The 18,403-nt window shown below is 37.7% G+C and overlaps 1 protein-coding gene across 1 annotated transcript in view; it reads right to left on the bottom strand.

The window, feature by feature from the left end:
- The window catches only part of LOC109928319 (extracellular sulfatase Sulf-2-like), a 299,004-nt gene that overhangs the window by 54,489 nt on the left and 226,112 nt on the right, over positions 1-18,403 (bottom strand). The window contains exons 6-7 of the mRNA XM_048608567.1: positions 12,529-12,698; positions 993-1,143 (exon numbers count right to left, since the gene is read on the bottom strand). Coding sequence (XP_048464524.1) covers positions 993-1,143; positions 12,529-12,698 — 321 coding nt within the window. The remainder of the gene's footprint in view (positions 1-992; positions 1,144-12,528; positions 12,699-18,403) is intronic.

The following is an 18,403-nucleotide window of genomic DNA, read 5'->3' as shown; positions in this document are numbered from 1 at the left end:
TCTGCTCCTCCAGACATCAAATAGATCAGTTCATCCTTCCTCTCTCACGGAATAATGCCAACCACAATGATTTTATCATTCTTGTTCTACTTCATGGAAATGTGTCACAGTGGGAATAGGACTTGTGATACTTTGTGGAAAAAAAAATGCTTATCCAGTGGTGATATTTGTTAGAGGTAACAACAGTGCAGTATGCTATGAATGTATATAATTTATCCACAGAGTCTCCTGTTGGAATGATTTGTCCAAGCAGTACTATTCAATGCTGGACTCTTATTTTGCAATATAACAATCATTTTAAAGAATGTTCGCGTAAAACATTTAATGGGAGTACAGATTTAAATAAACTTCTGGTGCTTAATTACTAAAGTCAAGAGGGAACTATGTTCCTAATGTAAGATAAAAAGGTGTAGAGCTGGATGAACACAGCAGGCCAAGCAGCATCAGAGAAGCAGGAAAGCTGACATTTCGGGTCTGGACCCTTTCTGAAGAAGGGTTCAGACCCGAAACGTCAGCTTTCCTGCTCCTCTGATGCTGCTTGGCCTGCTCTGTTCACCAGCTCTACACCTTGTTATCTCAGATTCTCTTGCATCGGCTGTTCCTGCTATCTATGTTCCTAATGTACCTATTGATGTAAAATGATACCAAACAAATAAAACTTTTGGTCTTGAAGATTCTCATCTTCATCTGCAGAGTGATTCATTCATGGGATGAAGTGTTGGGTGGCAAGCAGACGATCCCAAAGGTGGGGGAGGGGTAAGAAAGGTGACATGATGGATCACTTGATCCAATTTTGCAAAATATTTATAGGAATGCTCTCTCTTTCTTGCATGTGTGAACAATTTGCCTGTGTCATAACAATGACAGCGCTTGTTTGGGGGCGGTTAAATATCTAATGTAATTTGAGTTGGAAATTTTCAGGATACCTGTATGTTCAAGAAAAATCAAAATGTTTCAATATTAATGCATTTATAATTTCACCAAAAACATACCTTTTCCATCGATTCATCCACGGACATTAAAGTCTGCAGGCGCTTCCTCTGTAGCATATTAGTGAATTCCATGTGGATAGGTTTCATTGGGCCAGTATATCTCATGATCCAGTGCTTGTCTGGATTGGGTGCATAATTATAGCTGGGGGTACTGCAGATGTAATTTTAAAAACACAATTAATCTTAAAGATTTCTATAAATTGGATTTAGAGTGATATTAGATTCTTTGCATTTTTGATTACGTTTATGACACTAATTTTTAATATCACTGTATGTGCGGACCTAGATTTTTGTTTCTCTGCTCTCTTCACAAAATTAACATTTAGAACTTTCCCCCTTCTCACTGTTGTTTTATCAAAAGCTAATGCTACACATTTCATTAAATTGTGTGCACTGCCCACTCTGCCAACATGTTGATGCCATTCTGCATTTGCTTGCATTATTTCTTCAGTTTACCATGACAACTAATTTTGTGTCATCATAAAACTTGTGCCTATGCCTAAATTATTTATATAAATAGAGAGAACAGAGGTTTTAGCATAGATCTCAATGGGGTACCAGTATTTACATCCTGTCAATTCAAATACATTCATTTAATCCTACTGTGATATCTGTGCTCTAGCATTCACTCACTTTATATAGTTACATTCTCTTTCACACCATATGTTTCAATTTTCAACTTATTTTATGTGCCTTCTGAAAATGCATATTTCTCACATCAACTGAATTACCTCCATGTATTTCCTATAGAATATGCTACCAAAAAATGGTCAACACTAATCTTCCATGACTTGCCTTTCACAAAGCCATCCTGTCCATTACCAATTAGCCCATGAATTTTTAAGTGTTCACTAATTACTCCCTGTATACAGAATCAAGAATTTTACCCAACAATCCAGCTTAAGACCAGTCTCGATTTTAACACAGGAGAGGAAATTGGTGGTACAGATGCTTTAGGAGACTTCATCTGACTGCAGCCTAAAGCTAACAAGGTTGATGTCCTTAGCCAGGATGTAGCTGCTGAGTTGGAGGCACAATGGCCACTTAAATTACATTCCAGTTCCTCTGGGACAGCCAATCTTCCTCTACCTCAATTCAGGCAAATTAAGATGGTGCTGGATGGGATTATGGGTGGCTGGTTGTAGGAAATGAGTTGACTTGCCTTGCTGTCATGTTGGACACTTGTCTGGTTCAGTTTTGCTTTTGAAGATGGGGTTAAAATCAATCCCCAAACCAGAAAATTACAGGCGAAATTAAGCATAATTTTTTGATTTCTTTAGATCAGTTTTTCCAGCACTGCCATGTAGACATTAAGAATGAACATACATAGACAGAAACTGAAAGGTATTAGCTACATAATAGTTGCTGTTGAATTCAACAGAGAAGTACTTACATATAGATAGACAGATAGTGAGAGATAGTTAAACAACGAAGTTAGATGGTGAAATACATAAATGAGATAGTGAAATAGCTAGTGAGATAGGTAGAGAAATTTAGATAATCAAAGGTATTTAGAGATGTACTGAGGTAGAACAGATACAGACAGACAGCTGTAATTGTATCTGGATACAGAATTCTCCATTCTGAATATTGATATTTGCATATCTGTGTATTTGTGAAACATTCAATGATGTGTAAGGAAATGACCAATTGTAGTGATAGAACATAACAGGAGTACAAAACACAACATCTATTTGATGGCTTATTGAGAATTAACTCAGGTTTCTGGCACACAGGATGGCAAGATCAATACACGTCATTATAACATCAAAGGATATTAACAAAGATATTCTAAACAAATGAAACTGCATTAAGATTATTATAACAGTAACTTTTGAAATAAAGAACGTACAAGAAAATCTCGGATGAGAAAGGATACTTGTCTATCAATACTTCTCCATCCAAAGTCAATATCTAATTATTTCAGGATAGAATCTCTTCCACACTCCTTGTTGAAATGCTGCTTTGATGAAGCTGCATTTCTTTTCCACCTTCCTGGAAGAAAATCACTGAGTATTGTTGATATCTAGCACTCAAAATTTTCACAAATTATATTGATTCAGTTTCTTTTAAAGGTGTCCATTTATACCAAATTATCACCTCTCTCCAGGGACTGGTTTTGAACAACTATCCTGTAGGGGCAGAAGGAAATGATGATTTCTGAATAACTGCTCGACACGTTGTGAATTTTCCTTCTTTGTATTCTAGACCCATGCTCATGGTTGAAAAGAAAATAGCTTGTTGAATTTACCCTTCTCTGTAGATTTCATTATGAAGATCTGGATCAAACATGCCTCCTGTCAGTTTTTCTCCATTAAAATGAGTTCATTTGGCCTCACCATTGATCTGTGCATGCAATATCAATATAACTTTGATAACTTGTAATCCAATGTCTTAAAAGATACTTTTTTGTTTTTACTAACAATTGCCTCAATAATTTCACCATGACATCCAGGTCTCGTTGCACCTTATCTTTTCCTAAATTGCCAGCATTCACATAATAATCTGCCTTCCTGTTTTTGTGACCAAAGTGGATAATTTCACGTTTATCCACATTATATTGCATTTGCCAAATATTCGCCCATTCAGCCAGTGTTTCCAAGTCACCTTGCAGCCTCTTAGCATCGTCCTCACAGCACGCATTGCCACCCAGCTTAGTGTCATCTGCAAATTTGGAAATATTGTATTCAATTCCTTCATACAACTTTTTAATGTATATTGTGAACAGCTAGGATCCCAGCACTGAACTAACTGTAAAAGTAGTATCAATGCTAATAACACTATTATTTCTGTGCAAATCAAATAGCAACTTTGAGCAAGTACAGATGTGCATTTAACTGCAAAATCCAGAAGCTACGACTCCCGGAGGTTGATTGAAAATTACGCCCTCACTGACTGACTCCTCGTTCAAATGTATTTAACAAGCAGAGACGAAACTCACTACAGAATATTAAGGCTTATCTATTTCAGGCAAGTACCCTTTTTAACGCCTGGAAGTCTTAATTGTTGTCAAACAATCTCTTTGACATTCAAAATTAAATTTTATTAGTTTTAAGTGCCAATCTTTCTGATCCCATTTTTAATTGTGGGTTTAAGAGAAGAAAATAAATACTTATTTAAATAACATTTTTCAATCCAATCTTGCCTTCTCCGTTGTTTTTGACTGATCTGACATTCAATTCAACATTCTAATTTACAGTCCTCGTTCAGACTTTGAGCTGCTCATTAAGAATGTTTCAATCTGATCAATTAGGAAAAAAACGAAGCTCTTGCCCTCTTAAGAAAGGTCCCCGGTGCCCTGCAGAGGGTGTTGTACCTTTTCAGTACTACTTTCGCAGTGGCTTGCTGTACAGAAGTTCATGGAATTCCAATGGGCAAGGGCTGTATTTCTAGCTGTTAGAGTAAATTCTGGCCCATTTGTTACTCATATAAAGTCAAATCAGCTTACAAAGCGTTATTTCCTGGTAAGAAACAATTCATTCCAGGAGTGTTAATTAAGATCACAAAGACCGTGAGGCCATAGGATGCAAGGCCATTTGGTTATGTAGCCCATTGAGTCTGCCTCACCATTCAATGAGTTCATGGCTGATCAGGCAAACCTCAACTCCACATTCCTGCCTTATCTCCATAACCTTCAGTTCCCTTACTGATTAAAAATTTTCTATCTTGGCTGTAAATATACTGAAAAGTCCTCCACGGTAAAGCATTCCACTGATTCACCTCTGAGAAAATTATCCATATCTGTCTCAAAAGGGTAATCCTCTGGTCCTAGATTCTCCAACAAGGGAAACTGCCTCTCTGCATTATCCTGTCAATTTCCCTGATAATCTTGCATTTTGATAAGGTCCCCTCTTAGTCCTTTAAACTAAGAGTACGAGACCAATTTTTCATCATAAGAAAATCCCTGCATATCCACAGTCAATTTAGTGAACCTTCTCTGATCACCTCTAATGCCAGTATATCTTTCCTTGGATAAGGGGCTATGGTCTGACTGGAGTCTTGTTTAATTTTAACAAGACTATCCCATTTTAATACTCTGTTTGCCTTGTATATTACTTGAATGTGGATGCTAGCTTTTTCTGATTCATGCACAATCACCACCAAATTCCTCTGTTCAGCGGCTTTTTACAGTCTTTCCCCATTATAATCATATTCAGCTCTTCTATTCTAAATGCATTATCTCACGTTACATCTGCCAAGTTGTTGCCCACTCACTAATGCTATACATATGGATTCATTGTGTCATCCTCACTTCTTGGCTTCCTATCTATTTCTGTATTATCTGCAAACTTGACACTTGCTTCCATCAAAGCCATCAAAAAATTGCAAGTAATTGTGTTTATCCCTGTGGTATTCAATTAGTTAAAATAATGTTTTTCAATTAATTAACTCTGTCTACTATCAGTTAATTATATTAATACATTACCTCAGCACCATGGACTCTTGTCTTATCAAGCAGGCTTATATACAGTGTCTTATTGAACACCTTTTGAATGATTAGGACAATGAGTTGAAAGAACAGATGAATAAGCCACCAGAAAAGTGAGCTTTTACCAAACATTTATTTTGCATTGTGGGCATCACCCAGAAGATCAGCTAACCCTTGCATCAAAAGAGCTGAAAGGTACGAGGTGTCTCATCTAATTCCTTTGAGAAGGCGGTCTGTTGGGAATATAGAATAATTAGGGCAAGATGGAGAGCTCTCTCTTTCTAAGGTCCATGAGACAGGGACGATTAATGCAATGTGTTTAGCCTTTCACTAAAAAAAAATTTCTGATGTTCATTCTGTTTCCAAGTAAAATAAACCAGCTCATTTATAATTAGTTTCATGTCACTACAGTTCTTTTCAGCCATGTTTCATTAACTGGAGCATTTGGTCATATTTACAAGGATTGAATGTTTCTGATCCTCAAGTCATGCTATCGTTAGCTCAATATTGGACAGCAAACGAGCTCAGCTCATCATATGAATTTCAAAGTCCACATACAGAAGTTCTATAATTACTGATTCAAAATACAGAACCCATATTTACTCTTAGAAACAATTATGTGCATCACAAATTTGTCTTTGCAAATGCTTACCTTCCATAAAAAAAACACTCACCGTATCTCAGGTGCTGTGCAACATATCTGAAAACAAGCTGTTTACCCGTATCAACCCTCAAAGAATTTCAAGAACATATTAATATTACAGAAACATTCTTCATTGTCACTTGCAACTACTGTAAACTGCAGGGATTTAAGAAGAGGACTCGTCGAGTATTGTAATTATTTCTCTCTTTTCAGGCTGTTTTCTATTTATTCACTGGACTCGCCATAAAAATACGGTGGTTACAAGAGCAGGTCAGAGGCTACGAATACTGCAGCTCATAAAACTCACCTGATTGACCAAAGCCTGTTCACCATCTACAAGGCACAAGTCAGGAGTGCGATGGAATACTCCCCACTTGCGTGGATGGTTGCAGCTCCAACAATGCTCAAGAAGCTTGGCACCATCCAGGACAAAGCAGCCAGTTTGATTGGCACCACATCCACAAATCTTCAGTCACTCTGTTGATACCGAGTGCAGGTGGTGGAGCGTACTACATAAAAGATGCACTGCAGAAATTCACTAAAAGGTTATGAGAAGCACCTTCCATCTAGAACGACAAAGGGCAGCAGATATTTGAGAACAATACCACCTGCAAGTTCCCCTTCAAGCCACTCACCGCCCTGACTTGGAAATATATCCTTGTTCCTTCAGTGACACTGGGTCAGAATCCTGGAATTCCCTTCCTAATGGCTTTTGGAGGTGGGGGGAGGGGTCAACGGACAGCACATGGACTGCAGCAATTCAAGAAGGCTGTTTGCCTGCACTTTCTCAACTAAGGATAGGCAATAAATGATGGTCAGCAATGCCCACAAAACCAAGAGTGGTTCTTTTTAAAAAAAAAGTCTATTGTCTGTTGGTAAACTAGTACTTGGTCCAGTTGGATAGAATGTCAACTATGACCTGAATCCAAAACTTCTGCACTAGTATTACATGAGGACATTTTTTCTCATAGGCTTTTTGAAAATTCAAATTAATGTTTCTACTGGATTATCATCGCTGACCGTGTTAGTTACTTTTTCACAAGATTCCAGTAGATTTGTAAATAAATCAATTCCTTCCTTACCCTTTTGCTACTGTTGCCAACTTTCAATCCTTAAATTGAGGTCCAGTTTTTATAAAGAACAGAGAGAAAAAAATACTGGGGTACGACAGAACACTATAAAATCAAATGAAAGACAGGACAAAGAAGAACAACCATACAGTATAAGAACAGGCCCTTTGGCCGACGAAGACTGCGATGACACATGATGCCTTTCTAAACTAAAAACCTTTTGCTTCTACACATTCCGTACTCCTTCATTCCCTGCCCATTCATATATCTGTTAAGATGCCTCTTAAAACATGGTTATTGTATCTGCCTCCACCACTTCCTCTGGCAGCACATTCCAGTCACTTACCACCTTGTGTAAATAAAAACTTTCCTCTCACATCTTCCATAAACTTTACTCTCTTTTATTGTAAACCTATGTCCCCTAGAAATTGACATTTCTATCCTGGGAAAAAGACTCCGACTAGCCATGCCTCTCAATTTTGTAAACTTCTATCAGGTCGTCCACATCCTTTGATGTTCTAGTGAAAACAAACCAAGTTTGTCCAATTGCTTCTTATAGTTAATACCCTCCAAACCAGGCAACATCCTGATAAAGTGCTTCTGCACCATCTCCAAAGCCTCCACATCATTCTGATCACGTGGCGACCTGAACTGTACACAATAATCCAAATGCGGCCTAACTAAAATTTATGTAACTGCAACATGACTTGCCAATTTTTATCTATGTCCCAACCAATGAAGGTAAGCATGCCGTATGCCTTCTTGACCACCTTATTCACTTGTGTTGCCACTTTCAGGAAACTTTAGGCCTAGATCCCTCCATGTTGATGCGACTAAGGATTCTGCCATTTACTGTATACTTCCCTCCTGCATTAGATCTTCCAAAATACATCATCTTGCATTTGTCTGGATTAAACTCATCTACCATTTCTCTGCCCAAGTCTCCAGCTTATCTATATCCTGCTGTATCCTCTGGCAATCCTCCTCAATACCCCCAGCTTCCCAAATCTTTGTGTCAACCACAACATTACTAATCAAACTAACTATATTTTTCCCCCAAATTATTTACATTTATTACAAACAAGGGTCCCAACATTGGTCACAGATCTCCAGTCAGAAAAATACCCTTCCACCATTACACTCACTCTTTAATAACTAAGCCAGTCCTGTATCCATCTTATCAGCCCACCACAAATCCCATGTGACTGTACCTTTTGTATCAGCCTGCCATGAGGGATTTTGTCAAAGCCCTTGTTAAAGTCTATATAGACATCTACTACTCTGCTCTCAGTCACCTTTGTCACTTTCTCAGAAAAACTCAATGAAGTTTGTAAAATACAACCTTCCTTGCACAAAGGCATGCTGCTTATTGCGAGTAAGTCCGTATTTTCCAAGTGTGAGTAAATTCTATCCCTAATAATCTTCTCCAATAATTCTCTAGTCCTCTGGGACCTCTCCTGTGACTAAAGAGGATACAAAGATTTTGTACAAGGCCCTCACCTGCCTCCCTTAGCATTCTGGGATAGATCCCATCAGGTCCTGGAGACTTGTCTACCTTCATTAGGTCAAGTGGGAAAGTGAGGAGAGGGAACGAATAAAAGAGCACTTAAAAAAATGAGAAAACAGGCAAAAGAAAGAGAGAGAGAAATGTTACAGTGTGATATTACAACCAGAGTAGAAGGAACAGTGGAGATTAAGGAAATTGAGCTAAGTGTTAATTATTCTCTCAAATTATAATTAAACCAATCCATCAATTCTTAAAATAAACAGAGCAAATAACAAATAAATGCAGTAGCAAGACAAATCTATTTACCAATTATTATCTAGCTCTCAAATGATAATGGTAAGTTGGAAATAAGTCATTGGTAACAAGTAAATATAGAGGAAAAATTGGCAGCAGAGGCACAATGTTAGGAGTGAAGTAGGTTTGAAGTGTGGTCAACAGTAATATTGAAACATCACATCTGCAGGAAATGTCTGTTAAGCCTCTCTAGTTCAGAGTCATTGAGCAGAAATCAAGTTATTGATAATCTGATGTGCAATGTGCATGCAGTGGTGTGAGTGTGACCGTCAGTCAACAGGTTAGACAAACCCTATTTTAAACACAGAAGGAAAGCCCACAGAAATCTACCCTGTATAATAGTTATTAGGTTCTTGCTACCTATACAGAAAAGGGTAAAGGCTGCTTGTTTTTAGATTCTTTCAAGATCATGTTAACCCATTAAACCTCAAATTTGTTTCTTTGTTTAAAAAATATATCATCCATCATTCATAATCAACTTTAACCCATTCCATTTGCCTTCTGTTTTAATTTTAAGAATAGTTTGACGAATAACATTGTGCAAGGCTATTCACAATTGCAGTTATTTTCAAATTCAAACTTTTTTGAAGGAATAGCAGGAAATTATTAGCCTTAATTTTGACTCAACATGAAAAAGTAACAACAGAATTTAAGTCAAGCTGACCTCTGTTATCTCAATATTTTGACTACAACTTACCAGTCTTTTTTCTCACATAGAAATATTACCAGTCCTTAAAAGGATTGGCAATAATATGAACTAAAAGCTGGATTTTCCTAATGGCCCAGCAAATATATCGAATAGCCAAACCGTAAACACTGGGAAGGTCAAGATTTGATTTCTTCCTTCTTTCTGTGTTTAGTTAGTAGTTTTTCACTTCTTTAGAAATATATCAACCCCTAGTTAAAATATGTATGTTTTTGACACAAGTTGCCCATTTTCTTAATCTATTGTTGGAAAACTTGCTTAACACACTGTCTAGGCTTCAGAACAATGGTGACTTGTATCTTTCCTAGAGAGTGAGTAGTGCTCACAAAACTGCACTTCAACTGAATGACTTCAGAGGAGAATTCAGCAAAGAAGAAAGCGAAAGTAAAAGTGATCGAATTAATTCCAACTTGGCACCAACACTAACACAGCCCACCTCAGTAATGAATGTAACACTGGGGCAGATTGAAACAAGTGGATGCCTGCCAGTATAAACTGCTTCTTCCTACCACCCGCTACTTTCCTCATCTCCTCAGCAAGTATTAAGTTCAACAAATCTGTGTGCCTGTATGTGCAACATCTACTGCACTCAGATAAAGCAAAGGCACTTTTGGCTCAACACAAACATGAGTGTTAAAACGTATCAGCATTAAAAGCAGAACAGTCCCACTAAATCGAACTGTGTCCATGCACACACTGCAAGTTGGCAGTGACATGGCTACGCTCTCACTCAGATACCAATTTCTTACCAGCAAATAAATACTCAGGCCAGAATCATTTAAGCAGCAATATAATGCCAGCTTTTGTGTTGCCGTGCAACTTATGCATTTTGAGTACTTGGTTAACTCTCAGAGCTTTTAAGACATGAAAATGACAACTTACTGTTTGCCTTGAAGGCATGGTATTTTGATGCATGGGTGCAGATTTAACACAAACATCTATTTGCACTGACATTTCTAAGCTGATCAGACAATACTGAAAACACAATGTGGCTCAATTCAGGCTACATTATATAAACTATTTAAGATGCTGTTGGGAGGCAAAGGATTTTGTTATCCGACAGATCTGGCACAAAATTGGTAGGTGCAGTGCTCAGAACCAGAAGCAAATTTCTGAGACACAAATAATCTTCTTTCACTCCGTTAATGATTTGCTTGCCATATCCTTGGGTGTAATGTCTACTATACTCATTGACGCACCTAATGACAGGCAGTAGAGGTGGTCCAACATGCTGTACACACAACCAATACCTATTTTTAAAACAGACATCATAGTTTTCAACTATCCCACCATGAAGTGACAGATAATTTCTTTAACATATTTAAACTGAACTCATTGTGATAATTGGAGACGGATTTAAAATTCACTGTCACAGCATGGATTTCCCTGTGGTCAGGAAAACTGGTAGTCAAATGGAAACAGGTATATTGCCAGTCCACCGAGGTCAAGTCCCTTTGCAGAAATTCTTACAAGCCAGAGGAAACAGGAATGCTCTTATGAAGAGCCTCAACAAAACCTTCTGACACCATTCTGCGGCTGGCAGTCCATCATCCTTGTCAAACTCTTCCACCCGGCAGCCCTAATGGCCAAACTCTCTTCCTCCTCAAATTTCAGCTTCATCAATACCTTGTTAGATTCTTCAGCTATTTTCAGTTTTTTCCACGTTGTTCCATCTTTCCTGAAAACATCATAACCATGATTCATAGGAACATATGAATTATGAGCAGGAGTAGGCCGCTCAATCCCTCAAGCCTGCTACATCCTTGTCAAAAATTATGGATGACTTGATTACTCTGCATTCTAATCTACATCCAATAACCTTTCATCCCCTTGTTGATCAATAATCTAACTTAAAATATTGAAAGATTCTGCTTCATTACCTTTTGAGGAGAGAGTTACAATAGATTCATAACACCATAAATTTTTCTTTGATATGATCTTAAGCTGGCGACAGCTTATTTTCAAACAATGACCCCTATTTCTGAATTATTCCTCAAGGGGAAATATCCTTTCCATATCCACCCTATCAAGGTCCCTCAGGATCTTGTACATTGCAATTTCTTCAAGGTTTCAAGTCACTCCTTACTCCCAGCATTAGTCAAATAAAGTATTTCTGAACTACTTCCAATTTACTTACATCCTCCTTTAAATGAGGAGACCAGTACAGTACAGAGTACTCCAGATGTGATCTCACCATTGCCCTTTGTAACTAAAGCATAACTTCCGTACTTGCATTCAATATCACTGTATCTCTATAATAACCTTCAGTGGTTCATGCAGTAGAACACCCAGATCACTCTGCATCTCAGGTGAATTCCTAACATTTTGATAACAAGACTTTTTAATCTTCCTGTCAAAGTGGAGAACTTAATATTTTCATACATTATACTCCATTTGGTCACAAGTTGGTGGTCCCTTCAATACCTTAGCCAAATGAAATGATTCTGGCTAAAACTAGACATGGTTCTGTTGGCTATTCTACTATTGGAAATGGGTGGGAATCTATCCCAATTTAATACCCACGCCAATATTCTTTCCACACAGGTTTGTTTCTGAACGAAATTACTGTTTAAAAAAGAAAGCTCGTTCCTCTCTCATGTCAAAGGGGGGATATGGTTATTTGCAAAATTCCTCATCGCATCATTATTAGAAATTGACATAAATCACCAATTTTCTTAATGAGCCTGAAGTCTATTGTCCTACGTAACTCAATACCAGAGTATTATGTTAACTCCATTTCCTCAAGGAAACACATTAGAGAAACCGTCTCAACGTAAATCTAACAGTGGAGTATTTGTAAGTTGCTTGAAGAGCCAAAACATAAACCATAATGTGTACTGCACCTTGTGGATGTTTACAAGACAATTATAATAATCTTAACACTCACATGTGCTGGGAAGCATTAGGGAAGAGGTTGGAAAATTGTGGAGCTGAGTCCTCAGGGCCATGGGGTGCAGCATGACTGATCAACAGCATAACTGGTCTGTGTGGGTAAATCTTCTTGGATAATTTAAAGTAATTGATGCTGTCATTTGTCATCAAGTCTGTCAGGTAATCCTATCGAAACAGAAGAATAATGCATTGAACATTAAATTTACAAAGAAAATTTTTTGAAAGAAGCAAAAGAAGAAAATCATCAGTCTCTATAAGATTACATTTTAGTTCGTGTTTTATTTTGCTGGAAGCAGTAAGTACGGTAGATTTAGATTTATTGTTGCATGTATATAACAATACATTGAAAAATGATTTTGTGTGCGCAAAATGCAGTGTCGCCATGTCCTGATGCCATCTTGAAACACTGAATATAATGTAAGATTTTACTGCAATACATGAAAGAATATTCATGTTTAAAATCATAAACATTATTTGAAAAATGCAAACCCATTAGAATGAGTATATTGATGAAGCTGCTCAGTTTTACTGCTAGAAGTTGCCATTATTTGATTATTCTGCTCTGTTATATTAAACAATAATATAGATGGGGGGTAAAATCAATTCAAATTATTTCTAACCTTTCTTTGAAAGAATTGTAAAAACAACAGCATGACGTAGTAATTTGATCTACTAACAATGTTAGATTTTTAACTAGAGGAGTCTGCACTGCTCTTTCCCATACATTTTATCTACAGTCAAATAATTTGAACTTTCTGGAATACATCTTTTAAAGAATAGACAACATCAGGGAGGTGGAGAAGGATCAGTTGACATTTTCAACAGTGAACTATATTTTCTGTATATAATTTGTAACCCCAAGGAAAACATTTGTCATAGTTTTGTATGAGCAGATATTTGGACTTTGGCAACAAACATTTTGATACCTTCCTTATTACTTGGATGAAAGAAATTTTACTTTTCTCTTAAAATCTCAGTTATTATTTAAATCACTTACAAACCTCAAAAACAGTGAACTTCACCTACTGAAGTTCTAACGCATGGCATCAGAAACCTATCTTTCCTGTCCTTCCCATAGCTCACTCTAACTATACTTTCCTTTAAATAATGCACCAATCCAGCTGCCAAGTTCCCTCATCTATCTTTAGAACTATTAAGCAATTCAATGTTTTGTTGTGTGCTCTTGATTAATTGAATAAAACTTAGCTTCTATTGCTTCTGTAGCCTCAGTTATCTATCAGCCACATCAAATTCACAATTTTCCAGAGTAAATAGTAAGTTTATAAATCAATCTATCTTTTATTGTCAGGATATGATAAGTGGGATTCTGCTGGAGTCTATGCTGGGGCTTCAACTTCCTACAATTTAAATCAATGACTTAGATGAGAGGAGTGAGTATATAGCGCTTAAATTTGCAGATGACACAAAGGTAGGGAGAGAAGTATGTTATGAAGAAGAAATAAGTCTTCGTGGAAGGATATGGATAGATTGAACAAGTGGACAAAATCTGGTAGATGGAGACTACCATGGAAAAACGTGAAGTTGTTGACTTTGACAGGATGAATTTAAAACAAAATTACTTAGAAGCAGAACGACTGCAGAAAGTGAAGCAGCAGGGGGATTTTGGTGCTGTAGTGCATAATCACAAGAAGTTAGTATGCAGGTACAGCATGCAATTAAGGCGGCTAAAGGAATGCTATGACTTATGAGGAGAGGAATTGAATAAAAGTGAGAGTTATGCTTCAGCTAGACTCTTGATAACTATGAGCAGTTTTTGGTCCCTTTGCTAAGGAAGAATGAAAAAATGTTTGAATTGGTTCGAAGGAAGCTTATCAGATTTACCTAGAATGAGTGGTCTTGAGTACAGGTTGGACAGGCTGGGAGATTTTTTTTTCCCCCTCACACAGTTTTAAGAGACTTTGAAAATTCTTGCCTTAGAAGGTAGTGGAAGCAGGGTGATTGAATACTTTTTTTTAAAGGCAGGTAGAGATTGAATCCCAGCCTAATGAGAATCTAAGGTTATCAGGGACAGATGGGATTTCTAAACTCAAACTGATCAGCCATGTTATTATTAAATGATAGAATATGGTCAAGGAACTGAATGGTCTACATTTGATCCCACTTTGAATGTTTGTATTATCCACCTAGTCATTCTTCTAATCAGGTTTCCCATGATAATTGGGTGAAGGGCTGTTACACAGAAATTCACAGACATTTTTCTTTAAATTTAACTATCAACAAAATGTTTTTGACAGATGTTTTGATAGCATGATACTCTAAATGAATTGTCAATTCATAGTATTCTCACTCTCTAAATATATCGTAATCTAGAATGATTTATTTTGTCTAATCTTCTGGCAATTGACAGATGGTTGAGTCAGATTTCAACTATGTCCCTTGCAATTAATGATCAGGAAACTTAACAAAACCACCTCTCTCTGTAAAATAGAGAATCTAATATTTACTGGGATTGGGTCTGAACATTACAACAGACCATGGTATCGTGCCTTCAAACATCTTAGGCACAGATGCACCAGGGGCCACAAGGTACATTAGAGATCTTTAGGTCTAAATTAGTTATGCTTTTGTGCTAAAATCTGGGGTGAGACCAGAGTACCAAGCTCCAGATGTTATGTACTTCTGAGGCTGGGCCAAAACATCAAAGTCAAGATTTAGAGGCGAGAAGCCAAGCACTGGAATGAACATTTTTAGAGGAAGAGCTGTGTTTTGGAGATATCAGAAGTGCAAATCATCCAATGTAGATTATCCAAAAATGTTGGGCATTTATCGTTTTGAAGACTGCTGAATACACAAAGAAACTGCACACAGAGATAAGAAAAACAACAAATCATGTACCAACATCAGCAGTTTTGCTAGATTAATTAACAACACCGGTAGAGGCAAAATAAACACGCATCTTTGCATAAGACTTCAGAGGAGCAATAGGTCACTTGAGTCTCATTAAGATAATGGCTGACTAATTACTCAACATCCAGATTACCCTGAATAATCTTGCAGCTTTTGCTTATCAAGAAACTGTCTATCCTGTCTTAAAAATATACAACGACTACTCCCACTGCCTTTTGAGGAGCAGAATTCCAAAGACACTGCTTGGGGGAAAGAATTCTTCCCAGCAAGTCCCATTGCATTGAAGGAGAAAAATCTAACAAAGCGCTCAAAGAGCTACGCGTTCTACTAATTTCTCCTGAGGGACACTAAAATCAGCAGAATCTAGCTATGGCAGATGAAGAATTAGAACAGAAGTTCATTGCACCATTTTCAATACTGGAAAAAAAATGGAATTCAGCACTTGCTAAGCTATAGATGACAGGAGAGAAGGGAGAACATATCAGGACCAAATATGTAAAGTTTCTAATGTCCATCAAAAAAATTAGTTTTCTAATAATTGTGAACGATGCACGAAAGGGAAGAAAACTCTATTCTTGTTTAACTTGATTCAGTTAAAATAAAACTCTTTGCACCTATGGATAGAATCTTGGTGACCTTAAAAGACAACTATTTATCTGACCAATGCCAAAAATAAATATCTTTTATTCTCAAATATCTGACACATTCTTACATAATTTCTATCACAAGCATCTCATGGGAAGTCCATTCCAGTTCATCACTGCAGAAAAGTAGCTAATTCTAAGCTGACTTTGTACTTTTCCTCATTTAAGCTCCAACTCTTAGAATCATTGAATCCCTACAGTGTGAAAGCAGGCCATTCAACCCATCAAGTCCACACCAACCCACCACCCCCAACCCTTGGAACAGCATCCCACCTAGACTCACCCTCTACCCGAGTTCCCATAACCCTGCATTTTCTGTGGCTAATCCTAACCTAGACATCCCCAGACACTATGGGCAATTTAGCATGCCCAATCCACCTAACCTGCACATTTTTGGATTTTTGATTTGACTTATTATTGTCACATGTACCTAGGTACAACAAAAAGTCTGAAACCAGAGCACCCACAGGAAACCCACACAGACATAGGGAGAACACCTGCATGGAGGCTGGAATCAAACCAGGCTCCCTGATACTGTGAGGCAGCAGTGCTAACCACTGAGCCACTCCACAGTCTCTAATCTCTAGAATTTATCATATCATCAGACATAGAGCCAGGTTTCAACGGCCTACTTATTTTAGAGTTTTGAATACTGAAAAATCTCTCTCCTGAGAAAATAATATCAGACTGTTACTGCCCGCTTCATTGTTCAAACTGGAGAAAGAGAATTCCTGAATCACAACTGTCTGTTCACGTGACATCATCTTTATTTGCATTCACAATAAGTGAGCTAGTGGCAAACTTGGCCCCCCAACAGCTGGTGCCAAACTCTGCCAGGAGGTGGGAGCTGATTGCAGAGCACATTTTATAAAGACAGATGGCAGCCACGATGGGGCATTCTGCTGCCTTGCAGCATAGATGAGGAAGAACATTAGAGGAAGAGGAGCCTTGTTCTGCAAAGAAATGGATAAAATGGCCAACAAAAAAAAAAAATCTGCTGCACTCAATCTGTGGCTAGAACCCTTACTGTCAATTTTCCGTGCAATCTTGGCTGCGAATCCAGATAGTCATTACTCCATTGAGTGTTGTGGCTCTCTTATCTCTGCTATCAATTTCACAATCTTTAGTCATACATAGGTTAAGAGGTTTCAAGTACACTGTATTTTCAGCTATTGAAGCTTTAGAGGGTCTGGAGGATCAACAGTTTTATTGCCCTCCAGTAAGAAGAGAGTTTTTTTGAAACATTATGGAAAGTTATTGATGAATGACTGTTTAAAACTCTTCTTCAGAAAAAAAAAACCTGTCATAATAGGGTTCATAACTCCTGTACAAAGGGCATGGATGAGGCATAGCTTTGGTTGCAGTTTGCTTGGGGAAATATCTCGGCATGAACTGCATAAGGGTAATGGGAGTTGGTGGGGAGGCATGTGGCGCCAAGATGAAGCAGGGGAAGTGTGAGAGAGATAAGTGATGGTTGGCCTTTCTGCCTTAATTGGTACTGCAATAAAGTTCTGTAACACTGAAGCAAATATAAACAGCCCATCACCACACCCAATAGTTCCTGTTGCAGCCTCTGAATGTTTTCCAGGGTTGGCTGCCCTAGGTACACAACCAAGAGAAATAACATAGCCAAGAGAAATAACCTGGTTGATGTTTGTAGGGTGGACTTCACTCGATATATTTTTTACCTACTGTCCTTCCAATATTTCTTGCTTCAGTCAGCTTCTAAGGCTTAATGGGTTGAATGGTCAACTTCTATTCTTTAAATGGTCTTAAACAGTGGTTGTTTATATTCATACATTTACTGGACAGAAATGAGCGAAGATATTTCGCAGAAGTATAATCATAAAATGGATGTTGAGTCAAAGTGAAGTTGCTTAGCAGGTTGCCTAAACGTTTGCTCAAAGATGGGTTTAAAAGGATCTCTTTAAAAATCTGTAAATGATTATTTGAAAGGACGACGGCAGAGAGACTGATTTTAGGGATGAAACTTTAGATTATGGGATCCAAGGAGTGAAAGTATTGACAAATGGTTAAACAAAGTCAAGTGGAATAAATGAGATGTCAAATTCAGAAGAACAGAGAGTGTGAGGACAAAGATAGAGGTGGTTACAGAGATAGAGAGGGGCAAGATTTGAGTTATTTAAATGCAAAGATGAGAATTTCAGATTTGGAAACTAAGGTAGGTCGGTAAGGGGTGATGGATAGGTAAACGTTCGGAATGGGATACGGAATGGGAGAAAAATGGAGGCTGTCTAGAACATTCAAACAGTCAAGATTGGAGGGGACAAAAGCTAAGGGTTTCAGCAGTAGTTAGGCAGAAACTCAAGTGGGCTGAACAACATTATGAACCTGAAA

Source organism: Rhincodon typus, chromosome 19 (genome assembly GCF_021869965.1).
Source record: "Rhincodon typus isolate 14 chromosome 19, sRhiTyp1.1, whole genome shotgun sequence".
Taxonomy (NCBI): Eukaryota; Metazoa; Chordata; class Chondrichthyes; order Orectolobiformes; family Rhincodontidae; genus Rhincodon; species Rhincodon typus.
The sequence above is the reverse complement of the archived record's forward strand: the minus strand, read 5'-3'. Positions and strand labels throughout refer to the sequence as shown.